This window comes from Elgaria multicarinata, chromosome 3, assembly GCF_023053635.1.
Source record: "Elgaria multicarinata webbii isolate HBS135686 ecotype San Diego chromosome 3, rElgMul1.1.pri, whole genome shotgun sequence".
NCBI classification, from domain to species: domain Eukaryota; kingdom Metazoa; phylum Chordata; class Lepidosauria; order Squamata; family Anguidae; genus Elgaria; species Elgaria multicarinata.
In genome coordinates this window covers 36,722,947-36,748,580 of record NC_086173.1, presented here as the reverse complement: position 1 = coordinate 36,748,580, position 25,634 = coordinate 36,722,947, and the positions used below count along the sequence as shown (strand labels likewise).

The 25,634-nt window shown below is 47.7% G+C and overlaps 1 protein-coding gene across 4 annotated transcripts in view; it reads right to left on the bottom strand.

The window, feature by feature from the left end:
* Window positions 1-25,634, bottom strand: part of ITGA7 (integrin subunit alpha 7) — a 57,455-nt gene that overhangs the window by 16,916 nt on the left and 14,905 nt on the right. For 2 of the 4 annotated variants that reach the window (XM_063119949.1, XM_063119951.1), the window contains exons 2-11: window positions 18,137-18,264; window positions 16,741-16,820; window positions 14,382-14,637; window positions 12,261-12,383; window positions 7,204-7,411; window positions 6,459-6,652; window positions 5,740-5,828; window positions 5,070-5,197; window positions 1,490-1,585; window positions 465-526 (exon numbers count right to left, since the gene is read on the bottom strand). In XM_063119949.1, the coding sequence (XP_062976019.1) occupies window positions 465-526; window positions 1,490-1,585; window positions 5,070-5,197; window positions 5,740-5,828; window positions 6,459-6,652; window positions 7,204-7,411; window positions 12,261-12,383; window positions 14,382-14,637; window positions 16,741-16,820; window positions 18,137-18,264 (1,364 nt within the window). Of the gene's footprint in view, window positions 1-464; window positions 527-1,489; window positions 1,586-5,069; window positions 5,198-5,739; window positions 5,829-6,458; window positions 6,653-7,203; window positions 7,412-11,661; window positions 11,782-12,260; window positions 12,384-14,381; window positions 14,638-16,740; window positions 16,821-18,136; window positions 18,265-25,634 lie in introns of all 4 variants that reach the window. The other 2 variants (XM_063119952.1, XM_063119950.1) reach the window with 2 other exon arrangements.

Below are 25,634 nucleotides of genomic sequence, written 5' to 3'. Positions count from 1 at the left end.
ACCTGCTGGTTCTCCTGCCTCTCGCTCTGGTCCAGATCACCATGATGGTGAGAAGGAGCACTAGATGCCATGGCCTAGTTGCTCCCTGGCTCACTCTGCCTGCCAAGCAAGCAAGCGCTGGCAAGGATGAGAAAGAGGATGAGGAGCAACAGGAGCTGGTGACCGTGGTGGTGAGAGGGTAGATGCACTGAGGGAGGGGGCCCACTGAGGGTGTCTAGCCCAAGGGCCGGCACTGCCTGGTGTGCTACTACTATCATCTCCAGGATGCCCCAAACGCTGCCACTTTGCACTGGCTCTTACCTGGGCTCCTTGCCCTGACGTTAACATGTCAAGGACATCCAAAGAGTGACAAAAGATCAGGACAAGTATTTATTTATTTATTGCATTTTTATACCGCCCAATAGCCGAAGCTCCCTGGGCGTTTCACAAAGTCAATAAGTTTGGGAAGTCCAGCCAATACTCACCGATGGGAGGGCTGTAGCTTGGAGGGTTGGCTGTGTAGCTGAAGCAGGCTTTCACATCCACACTAGGGAAGGAAGCAGAGAGGAGGAAGCATACTCAGCAACTGAAGGTGTTTCACATAGAGCTCCCTCCCAGCCGCCACCACCCTCCCTCTCTCTCTCTCTCTCTTTCTCTCTTTCTCGGGATGAATGGGAAGACACTCTTGCTTTAGATTCTGCCTTGGGCAGCTCCTTTTCCCAGGGTTAAGTAAGACTAGCATTGGATGAGAGTGGGTATGGACAGAGACATTTCATTGCCCTGGAGCCATAGGGGTTTGAAACAGAAAAGCAAGACAGCAAGTCAGCCGAGGATCAGGAGACATGCCCTCAAAAGGCAGTGCCTGGACCGCAGAGGGATGCAACATTCTACGAAAATTGGACAAACAGACCCCATTTAAACAGGAGCAATAAGGTGAGTTCAAAACCATCAGGCCACAGTGCTCTAGTGGCTGTAACAATCCCACCCATAGAGCTGTGCATATGCTGGACAGGTGTGTGGCACAGTGCTGGATCCACTCACTAGGTCAGAGACTGATCAGCATGTGTTGGGGGTGCAACCTGCAGGGGGAGGGGCCTGGTTCTTAGCAATTCCCCTCTGCACCGTCGCCCATGCACCCTCACCCTGATCATCCAATCTTTTAAAGTAGGGAGCTGTATGTTCAACTTATCACAGATGGGATATTTTCCTCTCTCCCTCCCCAGGGATCAGAGGCTCCTTTACCCTCAACCCAGTAGACCAGCCTTCTCCAACCAGGTGCCCTCCAGATGTGTTGGCTGGTTGAGGGCAGCTGGGAGTTGTACTAGACCCAATACCTATCTGGAACTAGGGAACGTACATCTGTTTCCTTTCACAGCAACATGCACCAGGATAAGGCAACAAAGGCAGAGGTTTATCCACGAATGCCCCACCTGGTGTCAGCTGAGAAAGGGAACGGAAAGGGGTGGCAGAAGAAAAGAGATACCGTGAAGAAAGAAGACCTTTTTCTCACCAGATGCCCTCAAAATGGCGGCAGTTCATGAGCTCTAGGTCGACGTTCTGGGGGGTGATGGAGACATTTCTGGAGACGTGGACGACAGGTCGGGATCTAAAACGTATATTGAATATTCATGAGAGACTGGGCCAGCTGCAGACAGCCAAGCCCATGGGTTTGGGAAAGGCCTGCGTGGCTGAAGGTGCAATGTTCTTCAAATAGGTGCTCAACTGGACATTCAGGTAGGATGGAAAAGCTCTCAGGTGTAATGGAGGGGATACATTATCTTCCCTGTCAGCTCTTCTCTGGTTACCCATACAAAAATATTCAAACCAGCTCCTGCCATGCTTGCCTCCATCTATTTCCAGCAGCAGCAGCAGGAGGAGGAAAGGTCTGAACAGTCACAGAGGCGGTGGCCTTCAAAAGCCAGTCCTGCCTTCTTTTGCCCACAAGCAATCTCCTTTGCATAATATTTCAGCTGGCAGTCCATAAAGCAGGGCTGGGGAATCTCTGGCCCATGAGCAGGGTATGACTCATGGGGGGAACCCTTTCCAGCCAACAGCTTGTCCCCCAGATCAGGCCCTTTCTCCCATGCCTCACTCCCTCTTGAGATCAGAGAGAAGAGATTCCCCCTGCTTCCCTCCCTCCTTCTCCGCCTCACCCCCCCCAATGTATTTAGGCCTTTAAAAAGCCTAATTATAGTTTAAGTGGGCATGGTGGGGTTGTTACTGGGGAGGGAAAAACTAACCCTCCCCTCTTTAATGCTGTGGCACCCCCCCTCGAAAAATCCTGCTGCAAGCTGCCTTTGAAAAGCCTCCATTGGTGCATTTCCAGAAGAGAGGGATATGTGTGAAATTGTGGCGGGTGTATGAGCGAACGTGTGTGGGCAATCACATAGGGGGGGGGCGCATGTCAGCAGTGAGGTGGCCGCACCCACTTTGGAAAGTGCACCCCCGATGTGCTTCCTTGGAGCCAATTTGAACCTCGGGATAAAAAAGATTCCCCACCCGTTATAAAGCGGGGCCTGGAATTTTGCATTTTGCCAACAGCCCAGCCTTGCTCGATCCAAAGGAAGAGGTGGGAAAGAAATAATTATTTATTTATTTTTATTTATTTATTACATTTCTATACCGCCCAATAGCTGGAGCTCTCTGGGCGGTTCACAAAAATTAAAACCATTCAAAGTATAAAACAACAGTATAAAACCATAATATAAAATACAATATAAAAGCTCAACCAGATAAAACAGCAGCAATGCAAAATTACAAATTTAAAACCATGTTATTTAAAATTTATAGATTGTTAAAATGTTGGGAGAATAAAAAGGTCTTCACCTGGCGTCTAAAAGCATATAATGTAGGTGCCAAGCGAACCTCCTTAGGGAGCTCATTCCACAGCCGGGGTGCCACAGCAGAGAAGGCCCTCCTCCTGGTAGCCACCTGCCTCACTTCCTTTGGCAGGGGCTCACGGAGAAGGACCCCTGAAGATGACCTTAGGGTCCGGGCAGGTACATATGGGAGGAGGCGTTCCTTCAGATAACCTGGCCCCAAGCCGTTTAGGGCTTTAAATGTTAATACCAGCACTTTGAATCGGGCCCGGACCTGGACTGGCAGCCAATGAAGCTGGAAAAGGACTGGCGTAATGTGGTCTCGTCGGCCAGTCCCTGTTAGTAAGCGTGCTGCCCGGTTTTGTACCAGCTGAAGTTTCCGGACCATTTTCAAAGGCAGCCCCACGTATAACGCATTGCAGTAATCCAAACGAGAGGTTATCAGAGCATGGATAACTGTAGCTAAGCTATCTCTGTCCAGATAAGGGCGCAGCTGGTATATCAGCCTGAGCTGATAAAAGGTGCTCTTTGCCACTGAGTTCACCTGTGCCTCAAGTGACAGTTCTGGATCCAAGAGCACCCCCAAGCTACGGACCCGATCCTTTAGGGGGAGTGCAACCCCATCCAGGACAGGGCAAACATCACCTCGCCGGACAGAAAAACCACCCGCTAACAGTACCTCCGTCTTGTCTGGATTGAGTTTCAATTTATTAGCCCTCATCCAATCCATTACCGTGCCCAGGCACTGGTTCAGAACAGCCACTGCCTCACCTGGGTTTGATGAAAAGGAAATGTAGAGCTGGGTATCATCCACATATTGATGACACCTCAGTCCACATCTCCGGATAACCTCCCCCAGCGGCTTCATGTATATGTTAAACAGCATAGGGGATAAAATAGAGCCCTGTGGAACCCCATGGCTTAGGTGCCACGGCACAGAGCAATAATCCCCCAGCACCACCTTCTGGAATCGGCCATCCAAGTAGGAGCGGAACCACTGCAACGCAGTACCTCCAACTCCCAGCTCAGACAACCTATCCAGAAGGATACCATGGTCGATGGTATCGAAGGCCGCTGAGAGGACGAGGAGAACCAACAGGGTCGCACTCCCCCTGTCTCTCTCCCGACAGAGGTCATCTCACAGGGCGACCAAGGCAGTTTCCGTTCCAAAACCAGGCCTGAAACCCGATTGAAATGGATCTAGATAATCCGTTTCATTCAAGAGTGCCTGGAGTTGTCCTGCAACCACCCACTCAAGCACCTTGCCCAGGAAAGGGATATTAGCCACCGGCCTGTAGTTGTTAACATCCTCCGGGTCCAGGTTAGGCTTCTTCAGGAGTGGTCTAATTGCCGCCTCTTTTAAAGAGGCCGGCACCACTCCCTCTCTCAAGGAGGCATTTACAACCTCCTGGACCCAGCCGGCGATCCCCTCCTTATTTGATGTAATGAGCCAAGAGGGGCAAGGGTCAAGCACACAGGTGGTCGACCGGACTTGGCCAAGCACTTTGTCCACATCCTCGGGCCTCAATAACTGAAACTCATCCAATAAAACTGAACCGGACGGCGCTCCGAACACCTCTACTAGTGGAGCTGCGTTAAGTGTGGTGTCCAATTCATGACGAATCTGAGCGACTTTATCTTCAAAGTGCCGTGCAAACTCGTCGCAGCGTGCTACCGAGGGTTCCACCATCTCTCGCCCTGGCCCAGAGTGTAATTAAATATATTATTATTATTATTATTATTATTATTATTATTGCTGTTCAACTTTGGTACCAGAGATTCTGTGTAAAGTTCCTCCGAGCAAGTCAGTGACCTCCAGGGAATTGTGTAGGCAGCCCACAGCTGAGTTATGGCTCCAGCTTCGAGTAGCAGCCTAAATTGTCTATGTATGGATCTGCTCCAACCCAGGCACCTCTCTTGCCCTATGGCAGCCTTCCCCAACCTGGTTCTCTCCAGATCTGTTGGACTATATTTCCCACCACCCCCGGCCAGCATGGCCATTGGGAGCTGCAATCCAACACTTCTGGAGGGCACCCAGCTGGGCTTGCAGTCAAGACAGGAGATGGATCTCCACGAAGGCTCCACGACTGTAAACATGCTGGCTAAAGGATTCCTACTTAACGGAAAGCTTTCAGATAAAACAAAGTGTAGGTTAAGGCAGGGAAAGGGATTTGGAAATACAGTCAGGAGGGTTATCAATAGTGTTAGTTGCCGTGCTTTGCAACTTAATCAATGAGGTTTCGTCCTCCACTTTGGGTTTGTTATGCTTACCTGTACAGCACTACCGTGTCAGAGAGTGATCCCACCAGGAGATCTGGGTAGAAGTTGCCATCAATATCCAAACCTCCAGAAAAAGAATACCCAAACATCTTGATGCCAACACTCTCCCCGGTAAGGATCTGCAGTGGATGAGTAAGCAAAACAGGACAGTGGTGAAAGACATGGCAGAACACAATGGCCAGGTTTGGATGACAAGTGGGGAAAAGATGCCATGGTGGCTTCTTTTCCCAGCCCTTTATGTGCAGCTCACATGCTCGCCATTTCCCTAATGGTGCAGGCTGTCACATTGCCTGAACCCAATGAGGTGCACGGTGAGGGCTTCCAAACCACCTCGCACCCTATGGCTTGTTCTAGGGGTTACAGGGTAGTTTGGAACTCAACCCCACCATGTGTCTTGCCAGGTTCAGAGGATGACACAACAACCCACACCATGGCATGGGTAATTAGGGAAATGGCACACGCGCAAACAGAACACTCAGGGAGGGGAAAAGAAGCCACGGTGGCTTCTTTTCCTCTGGTGATCCTTTGAACCAGCCAATGGGAACAGGGGGAGCAAAGGGGAGGCACACATAGTCAAAAGAGAGAAGGTAGGAAGAGAGCAGAGACGTCGTGTTTCCCAAACTACCTGCCCCTACTGCAAGGTGGAGAGTGGGGGACTGACCTGAGCAGGCTTGGTGACAAATCCCAAATTACTGCCATGATAGATGTAGACCTTGCCATCGCCGTCCAATGGTGCTCCGACTGCAAAGTCTGAAGGGAAAGGAACAGCAAAGGGTAAGGTAGCCCTTCTCTCTGTCTTCCCCATTCCTGGGTGTCATAGGCTCACGGACATGACCTCGCGTCGGTGGCATAAACATATTCCAGTGCCCACAGGAAGCACCAGCGATCATCACATGTCATAGAGTTATGGTTGAGGAAAAACGGCTCCACCATCATCAAACACACGTTTTAGTATTTCACAACTACCCTAATTTCAATCTCTCACACATATGCCACCAAACTTCATCTCCATGTACATAGTAGACTATAAACATGCACACACCTTCCCACACCTGCATCTCATAAACCAGGATAGCATGAAATATACACACTCCTGAGATCATTGTACTCTCTTTTATTTTCTCTCTCACATACATTCACACACATTCAATGACTTGCTTCCTCAAAGTTGCCAATGGTTTTCTTCTGCTTGATCCCCAAGAGCCACCACTACAATCTCAAATATGTGCACCTGGAAATTTATCCCAGTGATAACAAGGGAGCCTACCTCCAATTATGGACGCCGAACTTGAACTCCTACCTGTAACTCACAGCCATAGGTGAGTGTGTGTTATCCACTCATCCCTTTCCCACAGCTGTAGGCCCTCTCAATTCTCTCACCTTGGAAGCCATCTTGATTGAGGTCACCAACAGCACCCACTGTGACACCAAACAGGGAATCGTAAGAGCCATTGAGCCGTACGGGGAGGACATTTTCCCAATGCCCTGCCTGGTTGATGTAAACATAAACTGCGCCTCCAATCCCTTCCTTGCGATCAAAGAAATTTGGTGCCCCGACCACCAAGTCCATCCACCTAGAGATAACAAGCTGTAAGTGTGGCTGTCATGGAAGTACCTGACTGCTCTCAGAGTATCAATAGCCATACTGGTTACGCAAAATGAGGAACACAGAGCAAGTGACACAAAATGTCTTCATAGAATCATAGAATAGCAGAGTTGGAAGGGGCCTACAAGGCCATCGAGTCCAACCCCCTGCTCAATGCAGGAATCCACCCTAAAGCTAGTCTTATGAAACTAGCATATTTTTCCTGCTACTTCACTGTGCCATGAGGCAATCTAACACTTCCCTGCTGAGACCACCCATCCAGAAGCCCATGGGGAAGACACCATTGTCCCTACCTTTTCAAATAATGGAATTGTTAGTCCCACACAGTTGCCAATCTATGGAATACTGTGATTTCAAGTTTTAGGCAGGATGCAACTATCTCCACCTTTTCCCACAGTTCCTGCTAGAAAGGAAACTTGCCCCAACCACTCGTGCACCAGATTAGCCCTGGAAACAGAGAATGTGGCCAAGTGCCATTCAGGCCAAAAGCTCTCTCCTTCTCCTTCCCACGTCACTCACCCGTCATGATTAAGATCCACCACAGCCAACGAATAGCCAAAGGACGAGGTGAGTTTCTCTCCTGGGAGGATGACCTCCGGCACCAGGCGGTTGACATTGTCTCGTTGCAGGATCACCACTGCCCCAGTATGGTTGGCACGGGGCGCCCCTGTTACAAAACTCAACTCGTTCTTCCTGGTCATCCCCACACCGGAGTCTAGAGAAAAGCCTGGAACAAGAGAAGAGCATGTTAGCAGTTAGCAAAGCGTGGGGTGATATTGCAAACAGTGTTAGTTAGTAAATGTTCAAAAATCTGCAGCCCCAGAATTACACAATGAATTTAAAAACATGAGATATCAACACTGGTTCAACCTCTGGCTTCTAAACATAGTGCAAAAGCACGCACGTACACACACGCATCACACACACATACCCAAAACACTTGTAAGTATCACAAAGGCTTAGAAACTATTTTATTTCTATGTGTGGGTGGTGGGTTTTGGTGGGTTTTTTTAAACAAAAGCTGAAATTTTCACACTTCCAATTCACAATGGCTCATTGAAGGAACGCCTGTCAGCCATCTGGGCCAGGCTGGTAGTCCGAGTTCAGTCTGCAGGACAGAGGTTCCCCATCCCTGCATTACAGTATGGGGAACATACACCAGCAGTCCTGATGAGCCCTCGTTCCCACCTTTCAGTAGCAAGCATGCAAGCAGGCACTTAGCAACAGAGACACCTCGCAACCCAGCACAAACAACACAGACACCATCCAACAAGGGACAGGCGACTGCAGAAGGGCTGTTCCAGGCCCTGGTGTGTGCCATTGCCACGTCTACATTCTAATTCCTCGCCTTCCTCCACTCACACCAGGTAGGTACCCCAAGGTCTTCCTCTTCCTGTTTTAGCTGTCATGTCTATGCTGTTTGGACGCTGCAAAGATTTGGAGTAGTTTTCTCTCATCCAAACACTGTAACCAGCCATTCCCATGCCAGCTCCTTACTTGTGGTACAGGAGTCCTGCTGACTAGCATTTACAATGGGGGATCAACAGCTGGTGGTGCTGAAGCAAAATCCGCCCCCTTGGGGGCGACTGTCTATCCCTCCCACACACCATATTGCCTGCAGTTGCCAAACATCTCTGTCACTTCCATCCAATAGCCCTGAGCCTTTGTTTCTCTTTTGCTTTCCAGATATTTCAGGAAGGAGATGGGGAGAGTGAGACACAGCTGGATTTGCTAGCAGGACACTTTGGTGAAGGGACTGGTCTGCCACCTTTCATTCACTGCCATGACTAATTATTCTGTGACAGAGATCTGGAGAGTGACATGGTCTTTAAAACCAGGGTGGGAGGAAGCTCCTTTAACATATGATTTATGTATTGTATCTGTATAGTGCCCTTCATCCAAGGAACACAGGGCATCTAGCACAGGTTTCCCAGCTGGTCATTCATCCTGGTGCCAAAGGAGGCTTCCCAATACAATTAGCAACTTCAGGGTGATGGGGATGATTTTTGTCTGGGAAGGGTTAAACTATCCCTCCTTACTCACTGTGATCCCCATACAACTTAGGTTTCCCCAGGACTAATATTTACATGACAAATAACCTACACTAACATGTAGGTAGCCCAGCTACAGTTATCCATGCTCTGATAACCTCTCGCTTGGATTACTGCAATGCGTTATACGTGGGGCTGCCTTTGAAAACGGTCCGGAAGCTTCAGCTGGTACAAAACAGGGCAGCCCGTTTACGAACAGGGACTGGCCGGCGAGATCACATTACGCCAGTCCTTTTCCAGCTTCATTGGCTGCCAGTCCAGGTCCGGGCCCGATTCAAAGTGCTGGCATTGACATTTAAAGCCCTAAACGGTTTGGGGCCAGGTTATTTGAAGGAACGCCTCCTCCCATATGTACCTGCCCGGACCTTAAGATCATCTACAGGAGCCCTTCTCCGTGAGCCCCTGCCAAAGGAAGTGAGGCAGGTGGCTACTAGAAGGAGGGCTTTCTCCGCTGTGGCACCCCGGTTGTGGAATGAGCTCCCCAGAGAGGTCCGCCTGGCGCCTTCACTGTACTGCTTTCGTTGCCAGCTGAAGACCTTTTTATTCTCTCAATATTTTAACACTTAATTTTAACTTAAATTTAAATCTTACTGTTTTAACTCTGTATTTTAATCTTATACCAATTTTGCTGTGTGGTTTTATCCTGGTTGTGCTTTTTATACTGTATTTTGTAATTGTGCTTTTAACCTGTTGGTTGTTTTTTTGTGGTTTTAATTTTTGTGAACCGCCCAGAGAGTTTCGGCTATTGGGTGGTATAAAAATGTAATAAATAAATAAATAAATCAATATTCATGTCTAGTTTGGCCCTTACTGAATGGCCTTGAGCCAGTCACTATTTCTACTTACCTGACAGGGTTGCTGTGAGCGCAAAATGGGAGAGAGCGATTCTACACATGCTGCCCTTAGCCATCTGGAGGAAGGGCATGACCCCCCAAATGGAAATAAAGGAGGAATAACTGAGTGATTCCATCCAGGGAGTAGTACAAACAGTAGCAGCTGTTCCAAGGTGATATCCCAGAAAACAAACTGGTGCAAGGGCATCTAGAGAGACCCTTCATGTGACTGAGGCCAACCACCTAGTCACATTACAACCCTTCCATGGAGCACTGCCATATGGAAAGTGTGTGTTTCAGAATGCAGAACATCTGACTCTAATCTGAAAGAAGACTTATTTCAATAGCCAGAAACATAGTGCTAGCCCAAGACATTTTGCCGCCTGAAGTAGAGACCAAATCCTCTGCTCCCCTCATCTAAGGCCAATTGCTTAAGAAGTCCAGCTGCATCATTCCTGCCTTCATCAATCTCCCCAATCCCCATGGTCCAGCTCAAAGCATGTCTTTTCACCCCATACTAGAGGCTCTCCCATACTAGAGGCATTCAAGAGGCAGCTGGACAACCATCTGTCAGGTATGCTTTGGGGTGGATTCCTACACTGAGCAGGGGGTTGGACTCGATGGCTTTATAGGACCCTTCCAACTCTACTATTCTATGATTCTATGATCTTAATGAGCGTCCCCATGCCAAAAAAATAGCTTCATATAGAAAGCAAGTACTTCAAGGTAAAGGGTCCCAGCCTAGCTTTCCCCTTTAGGCGCTACTTTTTCCAAATGCAAATAGTTTATGATGTGGGGGAGCATTCAGCCATTCAGTCCTGCACTTGCCTTCTGACTGGGTATGCTGCCATGACCATTCTACCATGTGCTTTCCCCCAAAATATTCAAATGGGTTCTGAGTGCATGTGTGTACTGTTTAGGTAGGGGTGTGAATACAAGTACATCTGTGTAAACCTATTTATAAACTGGGCAATTTGCCTTCTGCTGTTTTTTGTGTGTTTGAATTGTTTGTTTTTGTAGGATGTCGTACATTATCTGGAATCTCGCACAGATTCTCAAGAATCTCAGCTTTCATTTCTTAAATAGCAAGAGTATAAAACAGCAAATGTTAAGCGCTTTGAAGTTACACTGATTTCAATGAGAGAATTAAGCATGAGTGTAAATCTTTCCCACCAGAACCTGTCTTGCACTTGCTTAACTTTGACTAAATCCTGCTCCAGATTTCTAGCTCTCAGGGTTGTTAGGATGTATTTTGAAGTACATGCAATAGTATTAAGTATTAATACTTAGTATTAAGAAGGTAGAATTTCTGGTCCCAAGCCCATGGCTTTCTGTCTTTCCCCTGATGGCCCCCTACCATGCTTCCATTGCACACTCACTGTGGTCTTTCATACACACACACATACACAATTAAAAATGCAAATTATGTTAAGGCTCTGATACTGGGTTCAAACTAAAGCAAACCAACTACAAAACATTATGAAAGTAAGCAGATATGGATGAATACCTTAATTTCTTTTGAGCACTAAATTTGATATACAGTTTTAGTTCATAATACGCAATATGTCCTCCAAAGCATGCAAAACACCTGTTGCGGTTCTTTACATCTTCTCCCCTAATTATTTTAAAGATAGATTTTAAAAACAAACAAACAAACAAACCCAATTTAATATTCACATTATTCTTGACGCCGAAGTTACTAATCCTACTGCTTCCTGAAACAAATTGAACCTAGAGATCGATTGTTATTAAGCCATTTGCAGAACTGCTTCTCCTGAGTCTCCTGCCCTAGCTATTTAAATAGCCTGCCTAGTTCTAAAGCAGTGTCTGTAGCTTGCTGTTCTCCTTCACTCCTAATATTTCTTTTATTATAGCATCTGCAGTAGGCGCTGTGAACGTCGCCCTCTGCTGGCTGAGAGTAGAAGGACTAGGGAACTTTAATTTCATGTATTTATTGGGTAGGGGGGATTTGGGAGTGACAAAACACAACAGAGGGGGGGACAACAGAAACTAGCTAAAAAAAAAAAATACTGAGGGAGGAGAGGGCCAAGAGGCAGAAATCACGGAGACGGGCACACCAACACCTTACAAACCTAAGTAGCTATTCTGGGCCACGTCTCCAACAATCCCGGGGACCCGTTCGCTGGGCTCTGTCGTTTTATAGACCAGCTGGTCAGGGTCTGAGCTATCAACGCTTGTCATAAACAATATCCCTGCAAGGCCAATGGAGGAAAAGAGAAAGAGAGAGAGAGAGAGAGAGAGTTAGCAGTACAGAGAAAATTGGCGCCCAGGCAGGGAAGCACCACAGAGCATTGGGCAGGAGTCAGGGTGACTAGCAGGGCCTGGGTGGATGATGGTCATGAACCACCCCTTGGCTGGCTCCCTTCCAGCACTACCTCTCTATCATCCCCTGTCTGAACAACTGTCAATAAAGCCAATCTGTTTAGCGATAGTTTACTTCTCAAGGTCAATAGAATAAAATGCCTGCTTGCTGAGAATTCCACAGTTGTGGGTGACTTTTTCAACCATGCGTCTTGCTCTTGGTTTATCAGGTACGTGGGTGGCTACTTTTCAAAACAGAATCTCCTCCAGATGTATGTCTAGCCTCGGGATCCTACTCCCCAACACCCTGCCCTGTGGTGGCCTGTCTGATAGCTCTGTAGTGCTTGGCCCGCCGGGCACAACCCCATACCAAGGTAGCTGTTGGCAGGCAATGGGATGAGCGAGGGGTCCTGGTCCTTTTCTCCCCCGGCTTCATACGGCCCGTCGTCGTAGTGACTCAGATCCAAGCCACTCAGCTCTGCCCGCATGGTCCCTGCCAAACCAAATGTCTGTTAGTGATTGGTGGGTGGGGGAGGTTTCGGGGAGGGTGCCCAGCCTCACAACACAGTACAAGGGCAAAGCCCTTGAGCAAACCTGCTTTTCAGTTTGTCCACCAGCCTCAAATGGGAACTGAAGTGGTAACTGGTTGATCCACCAGGGATGAATGGCAGGTGTCCTGGGTTCGGCACTCGGCCCCAAAACACACATTACTTTAAATGTGTGTCTACTCTAGAGTAGGCACAGCGGGCCTGATCCAAATGTTACATCCCCATCCACTCCCCACACTAGAGTCCCAATGTGCATAAAAATGAGGGGGGGGGGGAAGAGAAAGATTTAGTTGCTAGACACACATTTAAAGTAATGTTTTCTTCAGCCCTATAGAATGCACATTAGGGTGTTCCAAATGGCAAAGAGATGGTGTGTGTGATGGGCATGACCATCAGTGTTTCCCAATGGCAGGCGCAGTGGATCTGGTCATCACAAGCCCACCAACACCCCTGGCCTGCTAAGGAATCAAAGGTCAAAACTGCCACACATTCCACTAGCTTTTCCTTGGAGGAGTTGCAGGTGGATGTGCTCATCATCAAAGTTGACCATCAGCACAACCATGATGTCTTTCGCCTGGCACAAAAGAGCATGTCTGCTAGGATTGGTCATGTTGGGGAAGGAGGTGCTTACCATCAAAGGTCCCAATCTGGGTTTGGAGGTGTGTCAACCAATTCTGGATGGGGTTACACTTCCCCTGAAAGACTGCGTTCGCAGCTTGGGGGTGCTCCTGGATCCGTTGCTCCAAATAACAGCCCAGATAGATGCGACGGCCAGGAGTACCTACTATCAGCTTCGGCTGATATGCCAGCTGCGCCCCTTCCTAGAGTTGGGAGACCTAAAGACGGTAGTGCACACACTGATAACTTTGAGGCTCAACTTCTGCAATGCACTCTACATAGGGCTACCTTTGTGCCTAGTCTGGAAACTTCAACTAGTGCAAAATATGGCAGCCAGGTTGGTCACTGATACACCTAGGGGTGACCATATTACACCGGCTTTAAAATCATTACACTGGCTGCCAATTAGTTTCCAGGCAAAGTATAAGGTGTTAGTTATCACCTTTAAAGACCTACATGGTTTGGGTCCAGGTTACCTGCGGGATTGCCTTCTCCTGTACAATCTGCCCCGCACACTCAGGTCCTCTGGGAAGAATTTCCTTCAGCCTGCAAAAACTAGATTAACAACTGTTACCCAGAGGACCTTCTCTGTTGCCGCTCCCAGACTGTGGAATGGCCTGCCAGGAGAGATCCGCCAACTCAATAGTCTTTCTGAATATAAAAAAGGAATAAAGACTGATCTCTTTCTGCAGGCCTACCCAGTCGAATTTTAAGATGTCTGGTTCTTATTTTAATAATGTATTAGCTTTTATACGTTTTAATCAGTTTTAGGTATTTTATAGTGTTTTGTATTCTGTGGTGTTCCCCGCCTCGATCCAGAGGGAGAGGCAGGTAATAAATAAATATAATATTATTATTATTATTATTATTATTATTATTATTATTATTGGCTGAACCTCAGTGGCTTTCCATGCAGAAGGTGCCAGGATCCAACCCCAGCATCTCCAAGCTAGGGCTAGAGGTGGGGGGAATTCTGTCTGAATCCTAGAAAGCCATGGCTGGCAGTCAGTGTCAACAATACTGAGCTAGCTGGACAAAGGGTCTGATGCCATATAATGCAACTTCCTATGTGCCTATGACTGGGAAAGCAGGCATGTTCCCAAGGCGAAGATATGGACATGCCACTTTATGCACAGCAAGAGTGGCGCCAATGATCATGCTCTATTCTCTATGTATGCGGGAGCAGGTGGATGTCCACTATCCCACTGGAGACTATTGCAGCTTCCAAAGGAAGATATCGCATAGCTGGGATGCATGACCAAGACCGGTGTCAGAGCCGTCTCATTTAATTACCCCTTGTGCCAGGCATACGTTTGCCAGCTTACCCTTCCAGTTGTAGGTGCCAGGTGCCCCAAAGAGGATATAGTGCCTATCTGCAGTGAAGCCGGTTGCCATCCCTTGTTGGCAGAAGCCAAAGCGATCGTGCCCCTGTGGCCGCCCTTCGCAGAATTTCCACTCGCCACCATCCAGTTCATCCGACTCTTGCAGCCCCTCGCTGAGTACGTAACAGCGTCCGATCACATCCCTTGTCTCCAGAGTTTCATTGACCCGGTTACGGGCTTCATACAAGTGGGCACAGGTCTGGGATACATGGGAGAGGAAAGGACAGGAAAGAATGGATCAGGAAGTACGCTGCCTTCAGGCATTCTTGCACAAAACTAACACGTAAAGGGTCTGTGATCACATCAAAGGTTAACCCAGGAAACTGCTCACGTGGCTCAACTGCTCCCTTGTGGTATCTAATTGATGTCCCCGTATGAAAGACCATATCAACATATTTCCCCCAGCTAAATCAGCTCTGTGGTAACACTACCTGAGGTGGAGTGGAGGGGGGCGGGAAATATAAAGTAACGTTTCATGAAATTGTGGCCAAATCATGACATCCCTGGCATACCCACGTGCACAGAGCTTGCATACCCACATGCACAGATTATTCATCAGAGTGAATAATCAAGGGTTAGAAATGGATAACGGCTTTGGACATTTGCAGAGCACAGAAAGAGGCTAAAATAAAGCACTAGTAAATTGGGTTTCTTCTTTCCTGGGTTGTTCAGAAGGTCCGATGAATAGCTCATACATCTTTCCCCCTGGTGAACTGCATCCGCACACAGAGCATCATCACACAGGGGGAAATTGTGTCTGCTTACCGTTGCTTCTCCATCCATGTGTTTGTCCCTATTACTTCCCTCCCACCCAAGGGTATTAAATCTTCCCTCCCACCCAAGGTTATTGAAACAGAAGAGTGAATGGAGGAATGACTGGCAGCTAAGGCTAGAATGGAATGGTGGGCGGAGTTAGTGGCAGTTGGAGAGAGTCAGTTAGTGGGAGCCGAGTTAGGACTGAGAGATAGTGATGCCAGTACTACACCTCCCAGCATGCCTTTGGCAGCCCTCTGGTGCCCATGTCCTCTGAGAGGCGCTTTCCTCCTCTCATGGCTGATGCTGCTCCTTGACACAGCATCCAAGAGTAGCATCGGCAAGGAGGGCACAAGTCTGGCCAAGTCCTGCTGGGACTGCCTCAGCCCACACTTCTCACCCACAAAGTGCTCCATCAGGAGCCTGTACTGAAGGGCCGGGACTGGGCCGGGCACTTATCCCCATTCGTCAAGCCTGTTTCTGTGCATGCACAGAGTGCTTCCCTTTCCTCCTTCCCTCCCTCCCTCTTAAGGGTGAAGGCTGCACGTGTGCTTCAATCAGTTTCTGCGAAAACCGGTATCAGGACAGGGTGCCTTTGAGCATGTCCAGAGTTCGGCCTCTCAAAGACATGCTGCTGTATCTAGTTATGATTTTAAAACCACACATGGCAGGTGGGAGAAGGCTGCAAATGGATGCAGCCCATTTATGTGGGTTGTTTCCTTTTATGTGGAATTGGGTTGACTGCTTGAGACTGAGCTTAGAAATCACAATGGCTGCCAAAGGCCAGTAAGTCTGGCCTCCCACCCAAGGCATGCTGGGAATTGTAGGCGTAAACCTAGATTTATTAAATTCTTTAAAAATACTTAAAACCCCAAAATTCATGTTTTTAGATTTTTTTTTCTGATCCATGTACACAAAGACCTGTCTGGGTGAACAGTATTAAGGCAGTACCGTATGTGGAAGTAGGTAAACATTTTGGGCCACACACATACTTTCCGCTTTATAAGTAGAGATGGCCCTACTTCTGAGGAAAAAGTAGGGGAATGCACCCCATAGGTTGTACATGAAATGTTGGCACAATACAAAGGAAAGGCCATCCTTCTGAGTAACACACACCTACAGGAATACCTAGTACTATTTTGCTCTTGTGAACGCAGCCATAACAAGGGAAAGAACTTCTCCTAACTTCACCACTCCATCCACACCACAGCCCATTTGAAACCTGTCCCCTTCCGGATCTTTCCACTTCCCTCACCCCCACCCCACAATCATCCACTAAGGGCACGATCCTATGCATGTTTAAATAGACAAAAGACCTATAACTCCCAGCATTCCATGCTGGCTGAGGCATGCCGGGGTTTGTAGGACTTTTTTCTATCTATACATGCATAGGATTGCATCCTAAACCTCTTTTCCCAAAGCTTAGGACAGAGTAAGGAGTCTCATCTCCTGCTGTCACACAGAGGGCAAGAGCCTATTAAGCACTGCAGTCCAGGCCCAAAGGGGTCAAGCAGAATGACCACCCACCCACCCAGCCACGGCCACTGACCACAATCTTGCCGCCGGGGCCCTGGCTCTTGACGGTGACTCCCAGCCATTGATTTTCCTTGCTCTCCTTCTTCAGGTCAACTGTAAGGGGTGGATAAGATGAAGAGACACTGTCAATCTTAATTTAGGGAGGGGATTCTACCCCATCCCCACCACCACCGCACAGGACACAGAGGACATACTCCTTCCCTAATATGGCAGGACTAAGGATACCTCAACAAATCCAACAGCCCAAGAAGAGAACAACAAAGGGCCCAGCTAGATGTGATGCAAGGGATCCATGAAGCGACCTCCTGCTGGCATCTTTTTCTTCGGCTAAAAACAGCTGTATGGGGCTGCAGCACTGCAGGAGGGGGCTTAACTCTTTACCCTATGCTGTTTCCTCAATTTAAATCCTCCCCAAACAGATATTAGCCAGAGCGAGAGAAACATACTGGTACAACGCAAGAACCTGTCCCTCCATGGCTAACAGCAACTCCAGGGGAGTGACTTAGACTGGGACCACCGCATCGGGGAAAAGGTGAACCCCTCTCCCACAGCACCACTAGTCCAATCCAGATCACACATAGACACTCACACATGGCTGCTTTTAGCCCAAGAAAAAGATGTTTGGGAGATCCAATTAGAAATTTCCCCAAACGAGTGCAGCTTGGCCTTATGGAACAGAGTACTCTGGGAACTTCTTTGTAACAAGGCAATGAGAAACCAGAGGGCCAGCTAAGGCAGATTCTATGCACAAGGGTGTCCAATCAGGGCCAATCAATGTCCATAGGGCTACTTCTCATCATATTCCCATAAATAGCACGGTTCAGAAGTCAACTGACCCCGGTAAGATTTAGGCCTTCTAATCTAAATTGCTCAAACCCAAGGTGCTGGGATACAAATCTACCCATAAAACCTACCAACCTGGTCTAGAAATCTGTCTGAGCCCAGAGTGTGAGAACAGAACGGTTTGGTTGAATAGTGGTAGGGGAAATGCACCTGTATATCAGTCTTCCCCAATCTGGTACCCTCCAGATATTGGGGACTGTAAATTCCAGCATTTCTGACTGTTGGTCATGTGGGCTGGGGCTGATGGGAATTGAAATCCAAAACATCTAGAGGACACCAAGGTGAGGAAGGGTTCTATAAACACACTCAGCAACATTCTTGTTATGATTCTTATTTCACATGTTCTGGGCCAGAGTGCTGGCACTGACTGAAATCAGGTTCCACGTTTATACTTTGGTAAACTCAGGCTCAAATGAAGTCATACATAGTATGGAGGAATCATGTATAATCCACATTCCAAACTGACTCCAGTTTAACCTGGATCCAAATCAGACACTGGAGGATGCTATAACAACAGCTTGGGAGGGATTCATTTTCACCCGGAAACAACCATGCCGCTTCCCTACCTCCCTCATCGATGGGCACGCGTTTGCAGTCATTAGTCTCATGGGTAAGGGGGCAGGCATACAAGCCGCCGGTCCTCATTGCCTTTTGACTCGACAAAGCAGCAGCCTGTGGTGCTCCCACCAACAACCTGAAAGAAACGGAACAGAGTGTTAGGCAGTTAGGGGGACAAATTCAGAGCTGGAGGAGTGTATCAGGGATCCCCAGGGATGGCAATCAGAAGCAGACTCTTCTCGCTGATGATGCTCCTGAATCTGGACAGCTGTAGGATGCTGGATGTAAAGACAGGTGAAAGGCATATAGGGCTACAAAGATAAGTCACATTCTTCCCTCACCTCATTCCCTATCTCTGCCGCATAAACTGCAGTTTCTCTGCTGCTAACATTGATATACTAAGGCAGGCATAAAAAGGCCTTCCCACCTCCTCCATGCTGGACCAAACACTAATGCTCTTTTCTAGGTCTAGATCTTAGAATTTATAACATGCATTTTAACTTTCCAACTTCGTATTATTTAAAAGATAACCAAGGTATGCAAAAACATTTAGTACCAAAGGAATTAAAATTCCGCTACAATAGAAGTTGGATTCTGCGACTAAAGTTACATTATGAACTTGTAGATATAAGCTTATTTTGTACACACATCAATATTTTTGGTTATTAAGAAGTGCAAAGATCTATGCAGACCACTGAAACCTTCTTCTCATCCAGCTTCTGAGATGTCACCAGGTATTCAAACCTTTCAAGTTTATCTTCACGGTCTTAAAAGTGCAATCTTATACACGACTACTCAGAAGAAAGTCCCACTGAGTTCACAGCCTTCAAAGGCTAAAGCCAGGCATGCTCAGTGAAGGTTAATTGATAGGGCAGTGTTAAATAAAGGAATCCTATGGATGAGAGGATTGTCGGGGAGCAGGAAATGAAGGAAAGCTGAGAGTTTACAGTGGTTCAGAAACAGAAACCGTTTTCAGCAAAAATAAGACTAAAATATGGGCTGAACAGACATCCAAAAGAGAAGAATAGGGTAGCTAATGGACAGAAGGGGAATTATTCCAGCATGGAAGTGTGACACAGTAGAAAGCACAAATGATTATGAAGGCATTGGTGAAGGAAACAAAGGTTGGGGGCTAAAAAGCATGTGGGAACCAGCTTTCTGCTGAGCTGCAGAATTCTGCTAAGGCTGCCTGTCTCCTTTGGCGTATGTGCTGTGCCTCAGTGACCTTGAGCATCCCCTCCCCTCCCACCATGGCATTAATGTGCTTAATGAAAATACCAATTAGTTAAAGGAGAAACGAAATCAAATTCCACCACAGGCCCTTTTGCAGGGAGTGAGAGGGGGGAGGAGCAGTGAACAGCTGGGGAGGGGGAGACCGTTCAAAGCTTCCTTCAGCAGGCAAATGCAAAGGCACCCTCTCCAAGAGCAATGCGCCTCCGACCACAGAGTTTACATTCGTCACCTGTTCCTGGATCTCCACCACAGCTGTCACTCTCCCCCCCTCCCCCACATCCAGCTCCTGGAATTCTTAGTCAGGGACATGAAGTGATTTGGAGCTGCCCACAAACCATTTCACGCTTTTGCCGGCCTGATCAGAACAGCTTTCACCTTGTAGTTTAACACTGCACAAGCTAGATTCGGGAATATAAGCCTCCCATGCTGAACCATAGTTTGAGGATCTTATTCTTCTCTAAGCCGTTATGTTTTACGTTTGAAAAGAATCGCCTGACATATACTCAGGATTGCTTGATACATTATCCCCCAATGCCCCTTATCCATCCTGACATAACCTTCACAATCGGGGTACTTAAGGGACAGAAGAGTGGATCATCTCCCTTCTTTCAATACACATTTATAGAGAAGTTGGAAAGTAGAATCCTGGAGTTTCCAATGTGGTGCTCATGGACACCAATGGACCTGAAGAAACCTCCCTTGGTGCCTGTCAGACTCCCTGCCTCTCCAGATTTTTATTTTATTTCCTAAGATTTCCCTTAAGATTGCCCTCTAGCACCATCTTTATTGGGGTTCAAGAGTAGCTTCTTATTTTGGACTCAGACCCTACCTGTGTCTTGTACTTAGGTTCTTGGGCAAGTTATTTTCTTTTAGTCTCACCAGTTTACCTTCTGGGGATATATGTGTGTGTGTGTGTGTGTGCGTGTGTGTGTGTGCGTGTGTGTGTTTGTGGTCAGCCATGGTCACCATAGCAGTCATTTTATAACAGCACTCGTGATACTCTATCAACATTCCAGATGGTCTAATCCCTGGTCTAATCAATGTTAGTTGGCATGAACTCTAGTTAGTAATACCTGTTCATTAAAAATTGCCTACAATTATGTGATTTGTTTATATGGATGTATATGGAGCATCAGCCAAAAAATATGAAAGGTTTCAAAGCCTGCATTTACAGCAATAAGGCCATATCTTTGCACTCTGAGGATGATTTATGGTAAGCCACTTTGCTTTCCTTTGAGAAAAAGCTGGCTCAATTTTAGTGGCACACAAATGCCTCACCAATATTTACTTGTTCCTTAGCAGGAATCCCAACTTTTCACGTGGTGGTGATCCTAAACTATAATAAACTTAATATTATGCAGCAAAAACAACAACAACAACAAGCTACAGTAGACATGCTGGCAAAAAGAAGAAGTCCAAAATGCATGTTAGGGTAAACCTTTATTAGGCCAACCCGGTCTCAAATATATGCAAGTTTTTCAGACCTCCGAATCTCTTCATCAGGCAAGATATTACAAGGAAAAAGCGAGAAGAATGGAGGGAGAAAAGGCTGCCTTGATGAAGTCCTCCCAACCTGCTTCTTGTAACATCTTGCCTGATGAAAAGATCTCGAGGTCTCAAAAGCTTGCACATTTTTGGTGACTTTTGAGTTGCCCTAATAAAGGCATTACCCTAATAAGCACTCTTAATATAATGACATTCCAGCTTCTCTTCTAGAGATGGGCAGCATGCAACACCCCTATGGGGATTCAGGTCTGTGAACATGCACATACAGGTATGTGGCTTAATAGGGACTTTAGGAAACGAACCCTAAGAAATGTACAGAATCTTATGCTCTATAAAAACTGCAGAAAAGAAGAATAGATCTCCTTCACTACTGATCTAGGGATGGATTAAAGCCTGAAGCACTAGTGACGACAGGGCCCATATACATTCCTTTAGTTGATGCTCCTGTGTGACAGCTAGTCTTCCAAGGACAAGTCTTGCAGCCTGTTTCCTGACTCTGCCAGACCTACGTTGAAGATGGGGCAGAGGTACTCTCTCCCACAGCTCCTTCCTGCCTCAAGTAGAAGTTGAAATCAGCAATATTCACTGTAGTAGCCTGTATATCTGCACATCTCCATAGCTGTATCCACAGGATCCACAGGGAATACCACTGTTTCAGAGGGCCAAACTCTTTGGCAACTCCTGTGAATGTCAAGTCCATTGGGGAATGAAGTTTGTAAAGGCCTCTTCTTTCACTCCACAGCCAGCATCCTGCTGCCCTCCCCACCCCACCCCTCAGGGAGCAGATGCTCTTCCCACTGGGTCATCATGGTTTCTGGACAGAGTTTTTTTCATTAAGATGTCCAAAGGAGTGGGCTGCATCAGTGCGTGTGTATCTGGAGTGAGGGAAGAGGGTATTCCCCAGAGAGCCAATCTGAGTGTTAGGTTTCATTTTACTCTGCTTGCCTGGAAAGGGTTTATCTTTCTAGGGGTAGTTTGAAGAAGGACATCTAACACTGGAATGTCATTAGCGTGGCAAAGAGTGATGGGTGACCACAGGCCCTGGTATCCACCTCCCCTTTTCTCTTGGATCAAGGCATCCACCTACGTGTCATGGCCAATATAATAATTTAGCATGCTGAACAGCTGCAACCTCTTGTCCACGGTGCTGTGTTGTGAGGAGAAAAGCTCCACCCACCCAGGGCTAGTTCTTGCCAGGTTTCCTGGATACAGGGCACAAGTAAAGCTGGAGGCAGGGGCCACCTCACTCTTCCAGTCCACATATGACCTATCTCCGCATACTTGCACATAAACCATCTAGCAATGGAGTAAAAGGCTCACAAGTAGTGTCGATCACAGTGAGGGGGTAGCTCATTGGAAGGGCTGAGTCTGTGTCTGTCTACACTAAGACCAGAGAGAGCAAAGATATAGAGCAAGGAGTCATGACCAGAACTGTCATTCTACTGAGGTGCCAGGCAAAGATCTGGTATCTGGCACAGAATTTGGACTGCTGAGAATTTCAGCTTTCATTTTTTAAAAAATATTTCCTAGCCTTGGGGGAGAAACATTACTACTCCAACACACTCCAGTATCTAAGAGGCAGCGCTTCTATGACTGATGATGCCAAGGCCAGCTTTGGGTCTGAGGGAGTCCATAGCAAAGTCCCCATCAGGAAAGCCCCCTCCTACACTGATGAGCCCCCAGTGGCTGTCAGCCATCTTTTAAAATCTCCTACAATGCCCTGGACTGATGATATACCAGGGGTACTGTGGGAAATTTTAAATGGCAGCTCACAGACCCAGCTGCCCAGAACAGGGGTAGGTATGAGTGTGCTAGGGCAGGCATCAGCACCAGTGGGCCTTGCCCAAGGGCCGGTACCCTGGCAGCTGACCAATGGTGCCAGGAGCTGATGCTGAGTCTGCTGGTGTGGTTACCTACCCCTCATGTCCCCCTGCCTAGTCACCCTTATTGTCCTTCTTGTGCTCATACCACTCCTACCATTATCTTGCTCAGAATCTATTTATTTCTACATTTCCCCCCTACCCTTCTTCCAAAGGCAGCTGCCACTTTTTAAACATACTGCAATCTGGTGAGGTAGGTCAAGCTGAGTACAAGTGATTGGCCCAAGGTCACCAATGGATTTCTTGGCTGATGGAGGATTTGAACGCAGGTTTCCCTGGTCTAATTCCAACAATGCACCACCCTGGCTCCTACGCAAAGCATTCGTATCAGCTTGATTTATTTTGTATGTTTGGTGTGAGTTTTGTTGGTGCAAAATTCAGACAAATCTGCACAGGAAACACGAGGACACCATTCGATGATCAGGGCACATGCTCTGCTAATAGTACCGGGTGAGATGGGTCAATCATCTTATAGAGCGTGGGCCTTACACCTAAAAAGCTCAGATCAGCCTTCCCCAAACCAGCGCCTTCTGCATGTGTTGGACTACAACTCCCATCATCCCAGACAACATGCCCAATTAACGGGACATATATGCAGAGAAACCTCTACAGCTTCAGGGGGGTTGCAGAAGTCCCAGGAAGGGAAGCCATAAAAAAAAAGCATATACAGCTATGCATTTTCCTGCACAATTGTGCATACACAACACAGAGGAGACCACAAAAGCATGAACAATCCCAAATCTGTTCTCTGCTGGAATGAGCAAAACCCACACAGTCCTCCTTTGCCCTGCGCTGCTGCTGCTAGCTGGGTTTGCCATCCAGAATGGGGTGGCGGAGGCTGGAGGGGGGCATAGTGAAGAAAAGCGTTCCTGACACATGCTCGTTCGTATGGGCTAACGTGATAGATTTGGGGTAAAGAAAAAAAGAGGGACTCACTAGCACAGCGGCCTCTAAATTACACCGTGTGTGTGTGTGTACATGTACACACACACACACGTTTTGCAATGCAACAATACCACAACACTCATTCTTTCAAAACTATGGCTTTCGAAATGTGAGGCAAATGTCCTTAAGGAACCGTGGGAAGTTGCCAGAGGAGTGCTGCAAGCCGCTCCCTGACCCCTCAGCATAATGTTCATTTCTGTCTTCAGTAGCCCAGGAGTGGAGGCTGTGTGGGCTGGGCCTGCCTCTGTCTCTCTCTCTCCCCCCCCCCCCCCATCTCTCTTTCTCTCTGGTGCAATGTCCATGCGGAGTGCTGGTTAGGATGGCAAACTCTTGTATATAAAGATGTCTGGTACTTGCACAGGGCTGGGCAGAAGGGCCAGGGACAGAGCCCAGCAGCAGTACCGGCAGCTTCACACTTGTCTAAAGCTTTGGGTCTGAGAGGTTTTTAAAGCCTGAGGGTGGGGATTTGAGAGCTTTCTCGGCCTTACTGACATTTTACCCTTTGATCATAGGGACCACTTTCTAAAGAGAGGCTCAGTCAGCACCCTGTGCAGCTCTGCTCCGGCACAGCAAGGGATACAAAAGCAATGTTACCTCGGGCACTGATCTGGAACTAATGACAGACTCGTTGGGGGGCTGTGTTTGTAATGAAGAAGAAGTGTCGGATGAGCACAGCTGTGGCAATGCCAGGAATTGGCACGTACAATTAATAAGCTGCCTCTGAGTCATTAATCTCCGAGACAAGATGAGCCATCAAGAAGATCAGGAAGGTTGGTGGGGTCAGGATAAAAGCATCCCGTTTCCCTTTCCCTTAACTTAGGCTGCAGAATCCTAGCAGAATAAATCCTCTGATTTAGCTATGACTATGCCATCAACAAGCAATACAGTCATGGAGGGAATCTACATGTCGTACTGAAGGTGCTTGCGCGCGCCTCCAGTGCGCCGTCAAAACGATGGTGTAGACAGAGAAAGAAGAGACGGAGGAAGAGGCGGAGGAGGAGGCGGCTGGGGAACCGGCCGCGTCCTTGCCGCCGCCGCCGCCTCCCGGCCGGCCTCCTCCCGGCCGGCCTCCTCCCGCCAGGGTAAGAGCCACCCAGGTCGATGTGGCTCTTACCCCGGCAGCAGGAGGCCAGCGGGGAGGCAGCGGCAAGGACGCGGCCGGTTCCCCAGCCGCCTCCTCCTCCTCTTCCTCCGTCTCTTCTTTCTCCGTCTACACCATCGTTTTGACGGCGCACTGGAGGCGCACGCAAGCGCCTTCAGTACGACGTGTAGATTCTCTCATGGAAGGGTCTTAATGGCCTATGAAGAACCACTCGTGGTCCCAGGTTGTTCTGGATTTAATCCAGAGAGAGTTGGGCCATGTTGTACATGTGGCTGGTTAGGTCAAAAAAAGAGGCTTAGTATTAGAGACATCGTGGAACCAAACCACCAAGTGTCTACAGCAGTAGGAGTGAGTGAAGAGCATCCTGGAACAATGACAACAGCTTCCCGAGAAAGTCCTGTAGAAGAAGGGCCACAGTAAGGAATGATGGCAGAACAGAGGCTACAAAGAAACAAATCGTAAAGGCAGATTCTCCCATCCCTGCTGATCTTCAACCATATCCCTATGGGCTTTTAATGGGAAGGTATTTTCTCAGTGGAGAAGGTAGCTGCTGAGGACATCTTAGCATAGCTGTTAAATTTTCTCCACATACATTCACACCAGCATTTGTATGGCCTGAAATCAATACAATTTATTGCATGGTGTAGACATACCTTATCCCGGGGATCTCCCTGGGATCAACCCTGTGCGTCCACATTAATTAATTGATTATTAACCACCATCCTCTTATTATTGCTAAGTATAAAGTGCGCAGCATCAAGTACACTATATAAAAAAATCAGGATATAAATCGCTGTTGCTGCTGCAGTGTGACCCTTGTTGCCTACATTCGAATCAGCT